Below are 17,892 nucleotides of genomic sequence, written 5' to 3' on the forward strand. Positions count from 1 at the left end.
AAAGTCAAAGGAACAATGCATGACTGGAAATGTACTCCACAAAAATGTCCAGTTCAGAGAAAACATGTTAATGCTACAATGTAAAGATGCTGTTTTCTTTTCCAAAGTCTTCTACATTCAACAAGCTTTCTAAGACATTAAGGTCATTTTTGGTTAAGTATAAAGAGTCATCCCACAGATAGTCTAGAGATTTTGACTATTTGGGCAGACTTTTAGAAATTTATATTGTCAGGTAAACTTTTACAAAGTTCTAATACAATAATTGGCCTACTTCTGAAAGTAGTAAAAGTTTATCAATATAAATGGGGCCCCTGGATTCTTTGATTTGTTACAAACATTTCCATTTATCTTTTTTAAAGTTGAGATTTCCCCAGTGAGTAACAGCTTGTTTTTATAATATTTTTTTACTTCCATTACTATTTTCATCTATTTTTCAAGTTTTTTTCAGACAGGAAACCTAAGATATTTTTTTTAGGTTCACTAACCAATTTGATGCAGACTTCTTAAGCTAAGAGTGCCTAATTCTCTTATCAGCAGACAGCAAAAGATAAGGGGTTTGTTTCTTTGCAAAATATCTCTTCCTTTTCCATTTTATATATTCATAATGAGCATTTATTTTCTTGGACTTCACTTACCTTTTTTAACTGTGCTTCCAATTTGCTACATTCTTCTTTCTTTTGTTCAATGGCTATTTCCAGAGATTTTAATTTGGAGTCCCTTTTCAGTCCTGCTGAGGCTAATGAAGATGCATGTTCCTTGAGGTCAATTAAACTAGACTGAAAGGAAAGAACACTAGTGAGTAAAACACTACAATTTCTACTAGTCTTCAATTTGAATACATTGATTCTATGCATAGCAATAAAGTGTGCATTAGACAGAAAGGGTAAATATAGTCTTACTAAGGTAACAATAGCTGGCTCTGGCCAGGAAATTAAAATTGGCCAGCTTACAGAACTGAGCAGGATCTAACTGCAATAGAATCAAATGTGACCAAATGGTGTGGTCAGTAAATGCATGTTTCACATCTCAAAGTCATGCTAATGATGTAAGTCCCAAGGTGGTCTTTACATGTCATGGCAAAACAGACACCCTCAACCTTCCATTTACATTTATTGCTGTCAAATCGTGCAGACGCTAAGACAAATATGAAAGAAAATACTGATTTTAATGCCTTTCCCTCCCAAAGGACAAATCAAATATAAAAGAAGCATCCTGTTTTTATCAAATTCCATTTCTTTAACAGAAAAATAACCAATGGTTTTTAAAATATCTTCTGTAGAATCACAGATAAAATTATTTTAAAATTTAGAGCAGACTTTATGTCCCAAGCCTTTAAAAATCCAAATTCAACAGATATAATGAAACCCCAACTCAGACATGGCTTTACCTAAGTTGTTCCACTCATCAGTCATGCCCAGAAACCAAGATCTCTCCTAGACAGTCTGAATTCTAAAAAGTAAGGAAGTAAATACTTGCATATATCATGGAACATAATTCTGCTGAGCTACAAAGGCATATCTATCACCAAACATGAAACACAGTTAGCAAAATCTAACTATGTGACTAAAATATTTAGGTTTTACCCAAAATCAGGCCTTGTGTATTTCCATTTTGGCCATTTGCAGCACCTAGAAAGACACTAAGCACACAGGGGCCATTTAGTAAATGATGTTACCTAAAATTTGTGTCAGAACTGCTTCCTGGACCTTGGAATAACCTCGTTAATAAAGACACCACCTCCATCACTCAGCAAACAATCTAACTCCTAACAACCCTCTGAAGGACAGGTTAGCCACTCTCATTTTTCGGTCAAGAAACTGAGGCTCACATGAACTGAGCACCTTCTCTGAGGTTTGTGCTCTATTAAAGGAAGATACAGGTCCCAAACCCAGAATTCTGACTCCAATTTCAATGCTCTTCATCATACCACTCCCACAGAAATAATAAAGGACTTTGCAAGCCAGGCATTTTGCCATGGTGAAGGTGATTATCACCTTAACTAAATTATAAGCTGACAACAATTATATGTTGTTTTTCTTTATACACTTTAAATTTCCAGGTCTGATAGCTTTATGTATCAACTTGGCTAGGCTATAGTCCCCAGTTATTCAATCAAACACTAATCTAGGTGTTGCTTTGGAGGTACTTTATAGATGGGAGTACCACCTACCATCAGTTGACTTTAAGTAAAGGATATTATTTTCCAAATCTGGGTGAGCCTGATCCTACCAGTTGAAAGGCCTTAAGAGCAGGACTGAGATTTCCCTGAGAAGGAAGAAATCCACCTGTGGACTGTTGTGCCAATTCCTGTCTGGAGTGTTTCCAGCCTGCTCTTTCTGATGGCCTGCCCTATGAATTTCAGACTTGCCCCCATAACTATATAAGCCAATTTCTTGCAATAAATTTCTTAATGTGGTTAAATTTCTTAATGCAGTTCTGTTTTTCTGGTGGAACCTTGACTGACACACCTATCTCAGTGGCAGGCACATTACTATACAGGAACAATAAATGTTTGCTGAAATGCCTGTCTGAAATCATATAATGTAGGCATTGTTTACAAAATTATTTTCATTTAAAGCTATGCTCCACCATGTCATCAAGAGCTCTTTATACAAACACACACACACACACACACACACACACACACACACACACACACATTGACTTCAAGGTGCAAACCCATTAATAACACTTATAATCAGTTATTCAAATTGCAAATGAGGTCAAAGCTTCTGTGCCTTCTGACACATACCAACTACATTCATTACAGATCCCCCAAGTTAGATTTAGCACTGAAATAGTAGGAATAGTAGGATTTATACTCTTTATTTTTGTATCAAAGAAATAATATCCTCTGTAAAATAAAACAAAAACAAAAACAACCTAGTGTGCTTATTTTAGGGAAAATGAATTTTATTTCTATTACTTATCAATTCTTCCCCTCTTGGATTACTCATTGAGACAGTACTTTCATTTGTATAGAATTATCAAAACCCAAGGGATGAGGTAACAATGTGGGGCTGAAAAATGGACAAGTAGGCAGTGATATAGTACAATAAGGTGAAAGGATCTGTAACAGCCAAAAGGAGATGGACATTTCCTGTGGACAAAAATAAGTATGGAGGGGCCAATTGTGGACAATGGCACATATCTCAGAGTTTTGGAGACTGGAAAAAATACCATGCATTACTGCTCCTCAAACTTTTCCATCAAAGTATCCCTAAGTAAACTAAAGGAGTTACAAGTATCCCTCCAAGCATGGGGAAGATAGCCCAAAGCATCCTCTCCATAACCCCCAAGCAAGAAATTTCTTTAAAGTATATTGTTTTACTTTAAAAATGTGGCTACAATTTTTATTCTGTATCCATGTTTCTCTAGCATGAAAATATTGTTTTAAGTCATTTACCATAATGTAAAATTGATATTCCAGAAGAGTAGCCACATTTAACCTACACTTTGTGTCCAGCATGGTACCGTATCTCCTAACGTGGAAGTATTGAGTGATCCTTTTGGGAAGCACAGATGAATGTAGAGTACCCAACACAAAGATTAGTATATAACAGGCCCTCAATAAAGTGGATATGTTGTTATTATTATTGATATTGTTGTTACCCCAAGCAAAAGATCCTGGGACATTGAAAAAATATAGAATAAGCCACACAAATGTGGTTAAGACAACAAGAAAACTTTCAAGGAGCTACACTGTACACAGAGCAGAGAAGAGAAGCATAGGGCATCCTGCTGAAGGGAGTTACAGTAAATATTTTCCTTTGAATTCAGGCAGTTTTGCAAAGGAAACTATGTCCCCAAAGTCTTCACACAGCCCCTCAAACAAACTCTTTAGTCTCTTGAGGCTCCCATGAATGGGACTATCAGCATAGTTCATTTGTTTTTCCAGACTCACCTCTTTTTCAGTCAGTTCAGCTTGTAAAGCATTGACCTTCTCTTTCAGGTCTTTGTTCTCTTTTCGGAAAGATTCTATTTCTTCTAATCTTTCTCGATCATCTCTCTCCCGCTGTTCTTTCAAACGCTCAATTATTCTCTCCTTTGAGACAAGTGTTAAAAAAGAGGAAGTGAGAAACCATCAGTGTGTGTGTGCTAAGGCATGCTACAAAAGGAAATGGGAGGCAATAAATGTAAGAAATGCTCTATATGAATCAACACATGCAAGATAGTCTAAATTGGGTTTGTTATGCACATATAACAGCATTTGGGAAAGATAATCAATATGGCTTTTGGCTTACTAATAAAATTTAGCATCACAGCGTTGCAAGGGACTTTAATGTTCAAGCTCTGAGGCTGTTTTGGTCCATGGCAGTACTTGGAAAATTCTAAAAGCAGTTCCAGAAGATGGAGGTTTAGGCACCATGACTCTAGACTTACTAAAGCCTTCAATGGACAAGTGGAAGAAGTGAAACTAACTTCTTGGTTCAACCCTCTTTGCTTGGCTTTTCCATTTGATATCAAAAAAACTTCCTTGGTTTCTGAAGACTCTTCTCTGGCTAGAAAGGGGATCTGAGTGGAGCAAGATCTAGGCCCTCTAGGGGTCTGAACTCATGCTGAGAACCAGAGACAAAATAAAGAATGAGCTCACTGTTGTATAAGTGATTTTATAATGTGCCTGGAAATGTTCACTTTCCTCCACATTTTTTCGATGTCTTCTTGGCAATCAGTAGAGACTCCCCAAATATTGCTTGAATTTGACCAAGCTCAAACAGCAGCTTTCCCTTACTGAAAGCTTACTACATGCTAGGCACTGTGAAGTGCCCTTCTCCATCTAGGCATCATCACAACTGTGGGGTCTGAACCCCCCGTGCTACTAGTAACAGTGTAGTAGTGAGAAACCCAGACCAAGGACCAGCTAATTCATCCAAGGTGACCCAGCACATAAACAGAAGGCACACCCTGGCATTCAGGGCTCTCTGAGTCTTAGCCATGTCCATAAGACCACAATGCCACAAACATATGCATAGTGTCATTTAAGAAGATCTGAGCACCTTGCTGCTCTTGACTTATATACTGAAAACACTACTCTGGTAGACATGTTTTCCCAAAATTTGGAAACTTACCAATATCAGAACAAGAACCTTATTCTTTTTAAGTAAAATTCCATTTGGGCAAGATTGAGTTAGATTTCTGAAATTTGTTTCAAATTATCCAACACATATCTGAACTTTCTTTTGGACGGCAATTATTTTTTTTTAATTTAAATTCAAGTTAGATAATATACAGTATAGTCTTGGCTTCAGGGGTAGAACCCAGTGATTCATCTCTTAATATGATACCCAATGTTCATCCCTAAAAGTGCCCTCCTTAATGCCTCCATCACCCATTTAACCCATCTCCCACTCCCCCTCCAGCAACCCTCAGTTTGTTCTCTGTATTTAAGAGTCTCTTATGGTTTGCCTCCCTCTCTGTTTTTATCTTATTTTTCCTTCCCTTCCCTATGTTCATCTGTTGAGTTTCTCAAATTCCACATACAAGTGAAATCATATGATATCTGTCTTTCTCTGACTTATTTCTCTTAGCATGATACACTCTAGTTCCAACCACGTTGTTGCAAATGACAAAATTGCATTCTTTTCATTGCCAACTAGTATTCCATTGTGTGTGTGTGCAACACACACACACACGCATACACACACCACAACTTCTTTATCCATTCATCAGTCAATGGACATTAGAGGTCTTTCCACACTTTGGCTATTGTTGATAGAGCTGTTATCATTGGGGTGCATGTGCCCCTTCGAATCAGCATTTTTGTATCGTTTAGATAAACTCTTAATAGTGTAAATGCTGGGTCATAGGGTAGTTCTATTTTTTTATTTTTTGAGGAACCTCCATACTGTTTTCCAGAGTGGTTGTACCAGTTTGCATTCCCGCCAACAGTGCAAAAGTGTTCACCCTATTTCCACATCCTTGCCAACATCTGTTGTTTCTTGAGTTGTTGATTTTAGCCATTTTGACAGGTGTAAGGTGGTATCTCATTGTGGTTTTGATTTCTATTTCCCATTTGAAAATGAATGGTGTTGAGCATCTTTTCATGTGTCTGTCAGCCATCTGCATGTCTTCTTTGGAAAAGCACCTATTGATGTCTTCTGCCCACTTATTCACTGGATTATTTGTTTTTGGGGTGTTGAGTTGGTAGTTATTTATAGATTTTTGGATACTAACCCTTTATCTGATATGTCACTTGCAAATATCTTCTCCCATTCCATCGGGTGCCTTTTAGTTTTGTTGATTGTTTCCGTTGCTGTGCAGAAGCTTTTTTTCTTGAGGAGGTCCCAATAGTTCATTTTTGCTTTTATTTACCTTGCTTCCAGAGACATGTTAAGTAAGAAGTTGCTGCGGCCAAGGTCAAAGAGGTTACTGCCTATTTTCTCCTGCAGGATTTTGATGACTTCCTGTCTCACATTTAGGTATTTCATCCATTTTGAGTTTATTGTTGTGTATGGTATAAGGAAGTGTCTAGGCTCATTCCTCTGCATGTCGCTGTCCAGTTTTCCCAGTGCCATTTGCTTAAGAGACTATCTTGTTTCCATTGGATACTCTTTCCTGCTTTGTCAAAGATTAGTTGGCCATATGTTTGTGGGTCCATTTCTGGGTTCTCTATTCTATTCCATTGATCTGTGTGTCTGCTTTTGTGCCAGCACCATACCATCTTGATAATTACAGTTTTGTAATACAGCTTAAAGTCTGGAATTGTGATGCCTTCAGCTGTGGTTTTCTTTTTCAACATTACTTTGGCTATTTGGGGTCTTTTGAGGTTCAATACAAATTTTAGGCTTGTTTGTTCTAGCTATGTGAAGAATGCTGGTGTTACTTTGATAGAGATTGCATTGAATGTATAGATTGCTTTGGGTAGTATGGACATTTTAACATTATTTGTTCTTTCAATCCATGAGTATGGAATGCTTTTCCATTTGTTTGTGTCTTCTTCAATTTCTTTCATAAGCTTTCTATAGTTTTCAGTGTACAGAACATTTACCTCTTTGGTTAGGTTTATTTTTAGGTATTTTATGGTTTTTGGTGCAATTTTAAATGGAATCAATTCCTTGGTATCACTTTCTGCTGATTCATTATTGTGTATAGAAATGCAATGGATTTCTGTACATTGATTTTATTTCCTGCGACTTTGCAGAATTCATGGATCAACTCTAGCAGTTTTTTGGTGAAGTCTTTCAGGTTTCCCATGTAGAGTATCATGTCATCTGTGAAGAGTTAAAGTTTGACTTCTTTCTTGCCAATTTGAATGCCTTTTATTTCATTTTGTTGTCTGACTGCTAAGGCTAGGACGTCCAGTACTATGTTGAACCATGGTAGTGAGACTGGACATCCCTGTCATGTTCCTGATCTTAGGGAGAAAGCTCTAAATTTTTCCCCATCAAGGATGATATTAGCTGTGGGCCTTTCGTATATGGCCTTTATGAAGTTGAGGAATATTTCTTCTATGCTTACTTTCTTGAAGATTTTTATCAAGAAAGGAAATTGAATCAGTTATCAAAAATCTCCCAACAAATAAGAGTCTTGGGCCAGATGGCTTGCCAGGGGAATTCTACCAGCCATTTAAAGCAGAGTTAATATCTATTCTTCTCAAACTGTTCAAAAAAAATAGAAATGGAACAGAAACTTCCAAACTCATTCCATGAAGCCAGCATTACCTTGATTCCAAAACCAGACAAAGACCCCACTAAAAAGGAAAATTACGGGCCATTATCCCCGATGAACCTGGATGCAAAAATTCTCAACAAGATACTACTAAATCGAATTCAACAGTACATTAGAAGAATTATTCACCATGATCACCAGGACTCATTCCTGGGCAGCAGGGCTGGTTCAATATTCACAAATCAATCAATGTGATATGCCACATTAATAAAAGAAAGGATAAGAACCATATGATCCTTTCAATAGATGTAGAAAAAGCATTTGACAAAATACAGCATCCTTTCTGGATAGTGATCCTTAAAAAATACTGGTGCAACAGCTACTTTTAAGGATCCTGATATTATCTTTTATATGCTTATAAGTACATAGTACAAGACAAGGCCTGATACATAAGACAATGTAAAACAGTATGTGGTGCAGAGGGAAGTTAGTTTGAACACTTAGCCTGTGATTTAAGGTCCCCCAGGGAAGCAACTGTTCTACCCCAATGACAATAATTTATGTACTTAATGCTTTCAAGGAAAAAAAGAAGTATCATTATTGTTTTGCAATTAGTTAAAAACACTTTAAAATGAAGTATATTATTACAACAGTGGAGGTGGAAACAGAACAAATCAGTCTACTAATTGCCTACATTTGTTTCTTCTTGATTCCAGTTATAGTCCTATTTCACTCTGTCTGTGACACTGGTGAGTGGATAATTATGGGATCTATAAAAGAAGACACTGGCCTCAGTGCACAGGAAGTCTCTTAAGGGCTTTTAAAAATTTCGGCAACTGAGCCCTTACTGCCTTATGCCTACACTTACTGCAAAAGCATCACAAATGGTCACCCAGCTACCAGGCCCTCTCCATCCCATCATTTCCACCATATGGGACGTTGGAGTGACATTTTTTTAAAGTCCCAAACTGACTATGTCACTTCACTATTTGGAAGCCTTCCCAAGAATCACTCCTGCCGGATCATATGGCGTTTATTCCCACTCGGCACCCTTCATGTGGTTTTACTGCATGTCCATTCCTCCCAGCCCAGCTTTCCAAAGAAGGCACTCAACTCCTGTGAGTCTTTTAACCCATGGCTGGGCAAACTGTCTGGCATGCTGGAGGCACGAATAAGAAGTCAAATTAGGGATCATCTTAGCTTCAAAGGAAGGGAAATAAAATTAAGTATACGTGTTAACATCCAGAAGGTGTCAGAGTCATTTGGTAAGTAGGTTGATTCACTCTAACCACTTTTACTATTGACTGGGCATTGATGACAAAAAAAATCAGCAAGCACTATAATGTTTTTAAGTGTTATTGATGATTCAATACTACGAAATATTTCTCCGTCAATCACAAAACTAATTTAACTGTCAGCCACGCAGGGCCAGATGTCAAAAACATGTGTTAAAAGGCCCTAATATGCCATGATCTACTTGATTAACAACTAACTTGCAGAAATTCCAACAATGTGTTCTTGTTTTAGTCTTATTTGCATTGGCAAGTGTTCCTTGTGCACTCATCTGGCTCTGCACGAATCTAATCTATTTGTGCTTTATCACTGAGCGGGAACTGAATTGCAGTGGCCTCCGGCTCTGTTATCTGCCTTTCTCAACTGCTTATCTGCTATATGGCTACAGCAAACTTGGCAAGACCAGCTTTATAAATACTGTGGGTTCCGTCTCTTGAGCTTCTGTGTGTCAATCCTAGAACTATGTCATACTCAATCTTAACTTGCTAAATGGCATTATTTTTTTGCACTGTGAATATGTATATAAGTTCCTGGAAACTAAAAGGAATAACACAGTTCCCACAACGTCACAACCCAAGTGGAATGGTGAATAGTGCCTAATAGGTTCTATTTATCAGCCAAATGACAGCAAATAATTAGATGCTCTATGAGTCCAAAAGTTTTAATTAATCATTTTATTTTTTGTACCATCTTGTTCCAGGGGGTCTGTTCAATTAAATGTGGATAAAACTGAATGAACCTTGTGAGGGAAGGGCCAATAAAGGTGATTGTGATGTTGTCAAAAGCACAATTATCAGGTTTGAATTTCAGTCCCATTCCATCACCCATGAGCTGAGTGGCCCTGGGATAGTCCAGGGGAGACAACAAAGTCCCAACCAAGGGCCAACTTAGATTAGAAGTGGTTTCCTGGAGTACTGGGTTCAGAAGTTAGCATAGGCCATGCCATGGTCTGTCCATGACATAGCCCCAGGACCCAGAAATGGGGAATGGTGCTGCACCTGTCCAAAATTTTCATCTCTGGGCAAGTCATTTCACCTCATTGAGCCAATTTCCCATCTTTAAAATGGAAGAGGATGGGTTTGGTATTTCTTAAGGTGTGGTCACCTGACCACTTTCATCAGAATCACTGGGCATGCTTGTAAAAATCATAGGTTCCTTGGCCCCAGAGCAAAGCAACTGAATCAGAATCACTAGGAAATGGGACCCAGGAAACTGTTATTTGAAGAAGCTCCCAATTGGATGTCATACGTAAGTGATGAATCACTGGGTTCTACTCCTGAAGCCAAGACTGCATGGTATGTTAACTGACTTGAGAATTAAAAAAGAAGAAGAAGAAGAAGAAGAAGAAGAAGAAGAAGAAGAAGAAGAAGAACCCTAGACGATAAGAATATTTGGATACAAAACAAAAGTTCGATACCCACTGGGATAAATACTTAAAAGGAATCTACTATTCTTCGACCCATGACAGAGAACCTTGACAGTTCCTATCCAATGTTTTTATCTGTGCTTATCAAATACACTAATATCCTGATTTTAGCACCTTTTAAAAATTCCCTCCATATAAATTGATCTGTGTTTGCTTGTATTCTTCAATACTGTGAAAATCTACAAGTCAGATGCAAATAAGGTTTGAAAACTAAGAGCTCACAGGCCAAAGCTGGCCCACATCATATTTGACTTGAGCATCATAATACTTTAATGTATTATGTGAACTTGAATGATCTGAGGCAGGTCAAAGACTCCGCAGCTCGCCACAGTTGCCAGCAATTCTTACTGTCTCACACCAAACCCTCTTCCCTCATTTTTGTTCCCTATCTTGCCCTTCAAGGTATCTAACTACTCAACTCCTCATGTATTGCCCAAATCAGATTTCATGTACTTCAGATTCTGGATCAGCAGACTGATTAATTATTATCAAGGTAGTTCCACAGACAATGGAACTTAGAGGTCAGCAAATTTTGAAAATAAGGCACTAAGAGAAGAGGCTTGCCCCACGGGAGGCAATAACTCTCAAGTGGTGGCATGGGTTTGAGGGGGGTCAGACTCCCACAGACCTCAGCCTTCCTTGCAGTCATCCCCTTCTTCTCAAAGGAGGTGCTTAGATAAAAAGAGTAGTTTCAGATTTGGAAATTGTTTGGGGATTTAAACTAGAATAAATCTAATCTTAATAGGGCCGGTGGAAAAAATGATAAAATCCTGCCAAGAATCCACGATATGAAAAAATTATATGGTATATGTTTATGTAAAGTTACAGAAAGAAATTGAGAGGTAGTAATGGACTGACATCATATTACTCAAAACTGCAAACAGAATACATAATCATTAATAGTTTTTAGACCAATTCACTCATTCAAATGTTTTACAAACAAAATTACTACAGAGTTTTGGTAATAAATTCTTGAAAATATTAAAAAGAATATTTTTCCTGAAAAATCATCTTATTTATTCTTGTAAGTTTTCAAATTAAATCTGTATAATTTAATATTATAAATGTGACAATGTTATAATTTCTTTCTAGCCACAAAAAGAATTAGATCATCTTTTTAGCTTCTCTATTTTTTTATATACTGCAGAGGCTAGACTAGAGTGTACATCACAATGATTCAAGGAACTTCCTAAAATAAAGAATCCCAAGCCCTTTCAAGGTTCTGATTTAGTAAGTATAGATGGAACCTAATAATTTAGATTTTCAACAGGCAACTCCTGGTGATTCTGAAGCAGAAGTCAAAGAAGGCTTCTTTAAAATACATGGCTTAAAAAACCTGTGGCCATTTAAACTAATGCCTCCCATTACACAAATTTGAGGTACTGAGAAAGGCAGTTACCTGCCAAGGTCATCCAGTAAGTTAGTGGCAGGGCTGAGACTGGCTCCTAGGTCTCCTTCCACTTGACCTTATTACATCAGTTTATAGACTATGATAATGCGGAATATAGAAGACAGGCAGTCTAGCTCTCAAAGTCCACATCCCTGACTACTGTGCAATACAGCTTCTCAGGAAGCTGAACTCCCATAAGGAGATGAATTAAATCTCCAGGAAGTAAAGAACATTCTAGGCTAGGTAATTGGGTATGAAAAGGGTCTGAGGCAGGAGGGAACATAGTGGACTTGAACATTTAGAAGGCCAGCATAGCTAGAATACAAAGAATGAGGAAAGACAGATGGGGATGAGGCTGGAAAAGAAGGAAGGAAAGAAGGGAAGAAGGAAGGGAGGGAGGATACAAGGGAGAAAAGGAAAGAGGAAAGAAGGATGGGAAGGAGAGAAGAGTAAGGCAGGCAGAGAGGTAGATGACCAGGTATGAGCCAGATCAGATGAAGCGATGGACTATATAGGCCAGGTTAAGGATTTCAGTTTTTACCATCCTAAGAAAAGTAACAAGCTAGTGAAGGTTTTCAAGCAGGGCCAAATGTGATGTAATCAGGTTTGCATTTCAAGGATCTCCTGGCTTTTTTAATGTGCCAAGTCTACTGAGGAGGGCTAACATGGCAGTGGGAGGTCCAGCTGGGACTGGGGGTAGTGAGAGCACATAGAGAAAGGCAGGCACATTTAAATACATTTAGATCACTTCCTCCCAACCACCCCCATTATTCAGCCCAAGCTCACCTTTTCTGACAAAGCCTCTTCTAGTGTTGCTAGTGCAGTATCCGTGTTACTAGAATCTGTCTGCAAGGACTTTACTCTGTCTTTCAGATTGGTTAGTTGCTTGTCTTTATCCCTAAGCTGTTCTTGCAAGTTTTCAATCTGAAAATAAAAATTAACCATATTTAATGCATATTTTATTACATATCCAAGGACAACATTCCTGAAGTGGACCTGTTTTAAAAAATAGACCAAGGTTATGGACACCATCATCATTACAAGGTTACACTGACTTAGAATCAAGGCCATCTTGATGAGTCCTTCATCCTTCCATAATTCAACTTTATATTCAAATGGCAATACAGATAAGCAGACTACCTCTTTGTATACAGATGCAAGCCCTTCAGATATGTAAGCACTATTATTCCTATCCCTCCCACCAGACCTTTAAGTCTGAAGTCCATAACCTAATCTTCGTACAGTGTATCAGGGAATACATATGCAGGATTTTTTCATTCAATGAAAAGACTAGTATTGGGCGTCCATTCTGCATTAAGCACCAGAATAATATAAGGCAGGACCTATGTTGTCGTCATTCACTCACTCCTGTATTCAGTATTAAACTTTGTGATATGCTAAATGTTGTCAAGTGGCTGTTTCAAAGTAACCACATGAAAAGCCAACTAGGTTATCATCAGTAGACTGTTAATGGGAAGAACTTGTGATATAAATCAAATGTAACAAGTACTACACACTCTATTTGGCAACTAAATCATGTGCTGGCAACCAACCAGCCACTTTTATCCACTATCTGCAGCCTGAAATAAACACGCTAAATGGCTGATTATAACGCCTGCCCATGAGCAGCAGCAAGGACCTTTCCTGAGCATTGCGTACATTATCATTCATGTTTTTATTCTCTGCTTTCAAACCATGTATTTCTTATCTAAGGATTAAAAAAAAGCACTGTACAAACAATTTATTCATATTAAGGGTTTTAAAGTGACAAGTAAAAAAAGCAGTACAACTCTAAGATAAGTCCATTCAAAATATTTGTACTCTGCACCCAGGCTTTCGCACGAAATCATTCCAAATGCATGTTTAACAGTGTGTGACTTAAACAAATTTTTGGATTATTTGATTCATTCAGCATAAATCTGGAATAAGATACAAATAATGACAGAAGTTGCAGCAACAAGGAGGAGGAGAAGAGGGTGACAGTGGGAGTGGCCGTGGTAGTAGCATCAAAATATCTCTGAATGCAAAAACACTGACCTTGCTGACGCTCAACTGGCAGGACACAGGACTTGGCTAATTTTTCCAATGGCTACAATCTATTTGAATGAACAGAAATGGACTTTTACCCCTCCCTCCCTCTCTCCCTTCCTTCCTTCCTTCATCTTCCCTCTCTCCCTACTTCTTTCCTTTTTTTTCCCCACCAATATATCTTTTCAATGAGACATGTTTTCTGCCTTGAGACAGACATCCTGGAAACTCAAGTTATAGGTCAAATAATTAGTCTCTCTTTCATCAAAATGCAATGTATTCCTGCCCACTGTGAGAATTCACTGTCCTTCCATGGAAAACACAGGAACTCAAAGGCATAATCATCTGCAGTCAAAACAAAGGTTTCCTCCATTCCAGACAAGTGTTCATGTGGTTACACAATTCCATAAATAAATATGTGGGTGAACAAGAATATGGATAGTTACATGTCAGGATGATACTCGTTATGTAAAAGAAGCTAACAGCTGAGAAGACTGGCTCTATGAGGAGACTGTGTGTTATTATTTTGAGTATGCCCATACCCACAGATACATCTGTGAACATGAAAATGTGTAAATCCATGGTGGTCCTAAACAAACTAATTAGGCACCCCCTGTCACTCTGGGAGACAGTGCCCTGTACAGGACAGAGGACACCTTCCCTCAGGGCATCAGCCCTGGGGCAGTGGTAGGCACTGATTTCAAGGGACTTTGGGCACTGGAAATTGAGGCTGTAAGCCTGTGAGAGACTCCCTGGGGTCTCCCCAAATCACTGAGAGGACTGAAGAGGATTAGGGCTGGGGTCCTACCAGTATGCAGGTAATATAATAGCACTTGGTATTTTATGGTTTTTTGATAATAGCCATCCTAATGGGTAAAAGATGGTGTCTCATTGTAGTTTTGATTTTCATTTCCCTAATGACTAATAATGTTGAGTGATCTTTCCATGTGCTTACTGGCCATCTGTATATCTTCTTGGGAGAAATGCCTATTCAAACGCTTTTGCCCATTTTTGAATCACGTTTGAGTTTTGTTGTCGAGTTTTAGGTATTCTCTGTATATTCTGCATATAAATCCCTTAACACATATAATTTACAAATGTTCCCTCCAATTCTGTGGGTTGCCTTTTCACTCTGCTGATAATTCTTTTGATGCATAAATCTCCCCCTTAGTACTGCTTTCTCTACATTCCATATGTTTTGGTACATTGCACTTTTGATTTCATTCGTCTTTAAGAATTTTTCACTTCTTTTGTGATTTGTTTTGATTCATTCGTTGTTGTTTTTTAATATGAAATTTATTGTCAAATTGGTTTCCATACAACACCCAGTGCTCATCCCAACAGATGCCCTCCTCAATGCCCATCACCCACCCCCTCTCCCTCCCACCCCCCATCAACCCTCAGTTTATTCTCAGTTTTTAAGAGTCTCTTATGGTTTGGCTCTCTCCCTCTCTAACTTTTTTTTTCCCCTTCAATTCATTCATTGTTAACGAGTGTATTGTTTGGTGCACCTAGGTGGCTTAGTTGGTTGAGCGTCCAACTCTTGATTTTGGCTCAGGTCATGATCCCAGGGTCGTGGAATCAAGCCCTGTGTCGGCCTCCACACTGAGCGTGAAGGCTGCTTAAGCTTTTCTCTCTCTCTCTCTCTCTCCCTCTGCCCCTCTCCCTTGCTCACATTGTCTAAATAAATAAATAAATAAATAAATAAATAAATAAATAAATGTTGTTTAATTTCTATAACTTAGCAAATTTTCCAGTTTTTCTGTTACTGACTTCTAACTTCATCCTCTTGTGGTTGGAGAAAATAGTCTGTATGACATGTATCTTTTGAAAATATATTGAGGCTCAATCTGGGGATGAATATGGGGAATGCCCCATGTGCACTTGAGAAAATTACACATGCTGTCATTGTTGGGTAGAGTATTCTGAATATGTCTGTTAGATCTTGTTGATTTATTGTGTTAAGTCCTCTATTTCCCTACATATCTTCTCTCTGGTTGTTTTATTATTAAGAGTGGGGTAATGGTGTCCCCAACGATTATTGCAAAACTGTCTTTTTCCTCCTTCAGGTCTGTCACCTTTTGCTTCACATATTTTGATGGCCTGTCATTAGGTTCATACATGCCTATATATGTCATATCTTCTGATAGTATTGAAACTTTAATTAATTTATAATGCCTTTGTCTCTTGTAAACTTTTCTCTTTCCATTACTACTTGCAAAGGACATATTTCTCCTTGCTTTCACTTTCAATCTATTTGTGTCTTTGGATCTAAAGTGAGTCTTTCATAGATAGCATATAGTTGTATCATGTTGAGGGTGGGCTGTTTTTATGATTGTTTGATCTTAATCCATTCTGCCAATCTGTCTCTCAATTAGAGACTTTAATCCATTTAAAGTAATTATTGAAAAGGGGGAATTTATATCTGTCATTTTGTTGTTTCTTGCATACCTGATAATGTTTTTTGTTCATTTCCTGCAGTGCTGTCTTCTTTTGTACTTAGTTGACTTTTTTGTACTGAAATTATTGAATTGTATTATTGTTTTGTGTGTGTGCGTGTGTGTGTGTTCTACACCTATTTTCTTTGTGACTACCATGGGTATTACATGTAACATCCAAAATTTATAACACTTAACACTTTGAATTTATACTAGTTTAGTTTCAATAACATACAAAAACTCGACTCTTTTACAGCTCCATCTCCACCCCTTTTGGTTGCTGATGTCACAAAATTATATCTTTATACATGGTGTACTCACAAATATAAACTAATGATTCTTTTTAATGCATTAGTCTCTTACATTACATAGAAAATTAAACATAAAGTTACAAACCAAAGTTACAATGATACTAGCTTTTAGACTAATAGTTTCTTAAAATATATTAGTCTCAGGGGCGCCTGGGTGGCTCAGTAGGTTGAGCGTCGGACTTTGGCTCAGGTCATGATCTCACAGTTCATGAGTGCAAGCCCCACATCAGGCTCGCAGCTATCAGCCCAGAGTTGGCTTCAGATCCTCGGTCCTCCTCTCTCTGCTCCTCCCCTATTTGCCCTCTCTCAGAAACAAATAAAACATTTAAAATAATAATAATAAAATAAATCGTTCTCTTAGATCATGTAGAAAACAGAAAGTGGAGTTACAAACCGTTGTTACAGTAATAGTAGCTTTTATATTTGCCCATGTATTTGCCTTTATTGAAATATTTATTTCTTACATGGCTTTGAGTTACCATCTAGTGTCCTTTCATTTCACCCTGCATAACTCCCTTGAGCACTTCTTGTAAGTCAGTTCCAGTGGTAACAAACTTCTAAGCTTTTGTTTATTTGGGAGTATCTTAATTTTTCCCTCACTCTTGAAGAACAGTTTTGCTGAATATATGATTCTTGGTTAACAGTTTTTTTTTCTTTTATCATTTAATTATATCAACCCACTGTCTTCTGGCCTCCAAAGTTTCTGATCAGAAAACTGCTTATAAACTTATTTAGGATCCCTTGCAAATCACAAGTCACTTCTCTCTTGATGCTTTCAAGTAAGTATATCTTTGTCTCTGGATTTCAAAAGTTTGGTTATAATGTGTCTTGGTGTGGGTCCCTTTGCATTCATTTTTCTGAGAGTTTATTGAGCTTCCTGGATGTTCATATTCATGTCTTAAATCAAATTTGCAAAGTATCAGCCATTATTTCTTCAAAAATTTCCTTTGCCCCTTTATCTCTCTCCTTTCTGGGACTCCCCTAATGTGTGTGTTGGTCCACTTGATGATGTCCCAGAGGCCCCTCAGATTCTGCTTAATTTTCTTCAATATTTTTTTTGTTTCAAGTTCATTGGTTCTTCTGCCTACTCAAAGCTGCCTTTGAATCCTTCTAGTGAATTTTTCATTTCAGTGATTATACTTTTTCATCTCCAGAATTTCCTTTTGGTTTCCTCTGAGGTTTTCTATCTTTTCATTGATATTTCCATTTTGTTCATACATTGTTTTCTCTATTTCCCCCACATCTCCCATTAGTTCTTTTAGAGTGTTGTTTTAAGATCTTTGTCTAGAGGCGCCTGGGTGGCTCAGTTGGTTAAGTGTCCGACTTTGGCTCAGGTCATGATCTCACGGCTTGTGAGTTCAAGCCCCATGTCGGGCTCTGTGCTGATAGCTCAGAGCC

The 17,892-nt window shown here is 37.9% G+C and overlaps 1 protein-coding gene across 9 annotated transcripts in view; it reads right to left on the minus strand.

Moving 5' to 3' along the window:
- The window catches only part of ERC2 (ELKS/RAB6-interacting/CAST family member 2), a 923,200-nt gene that overhangs the window by 478,172 nt on the left and 427,136 nt on the right, over positions 1 to 17,892 (minus strand). For all 9 annotated transcript variants that reach the window (XM_045051699.1, XM_045051677.1, XM_045051694.1 and 6 more), the window contains 3 exons: positions 12,504 to 12,641; positions 3,905 to 4,045; positions 636 to 776 (listed from right to left, as the gene is read on the minus strand). In XM_045051699.1, coding sequence (XP_044907634.1) covers positions 636 to 776; positions 3,905 to 4,045; positions 12,504 to 12,641 — 420 coding nt within the window. The remainder of the gene's footprint in view (positions 1 to 635; positions 777 to 3,904; positions 4,046 to 12,503; positions 12,642 to 17,892) is intronic.

Source organism: Felis catus, chromosome A2 (genome assembly GCF_018350175.1).
Source record: "Felis catus isolate Fca126 chromosome A2, F.catus_Fca126_mat1.0, whole genome shotgun sequence".
In the NCBI taxonomy this organism is placed as follows: domain Eukaryota; kingdom Metazoa; phylum Chordata; class Mammalia; order Carnivora; family Felidae; genus Felis; species Felis catus.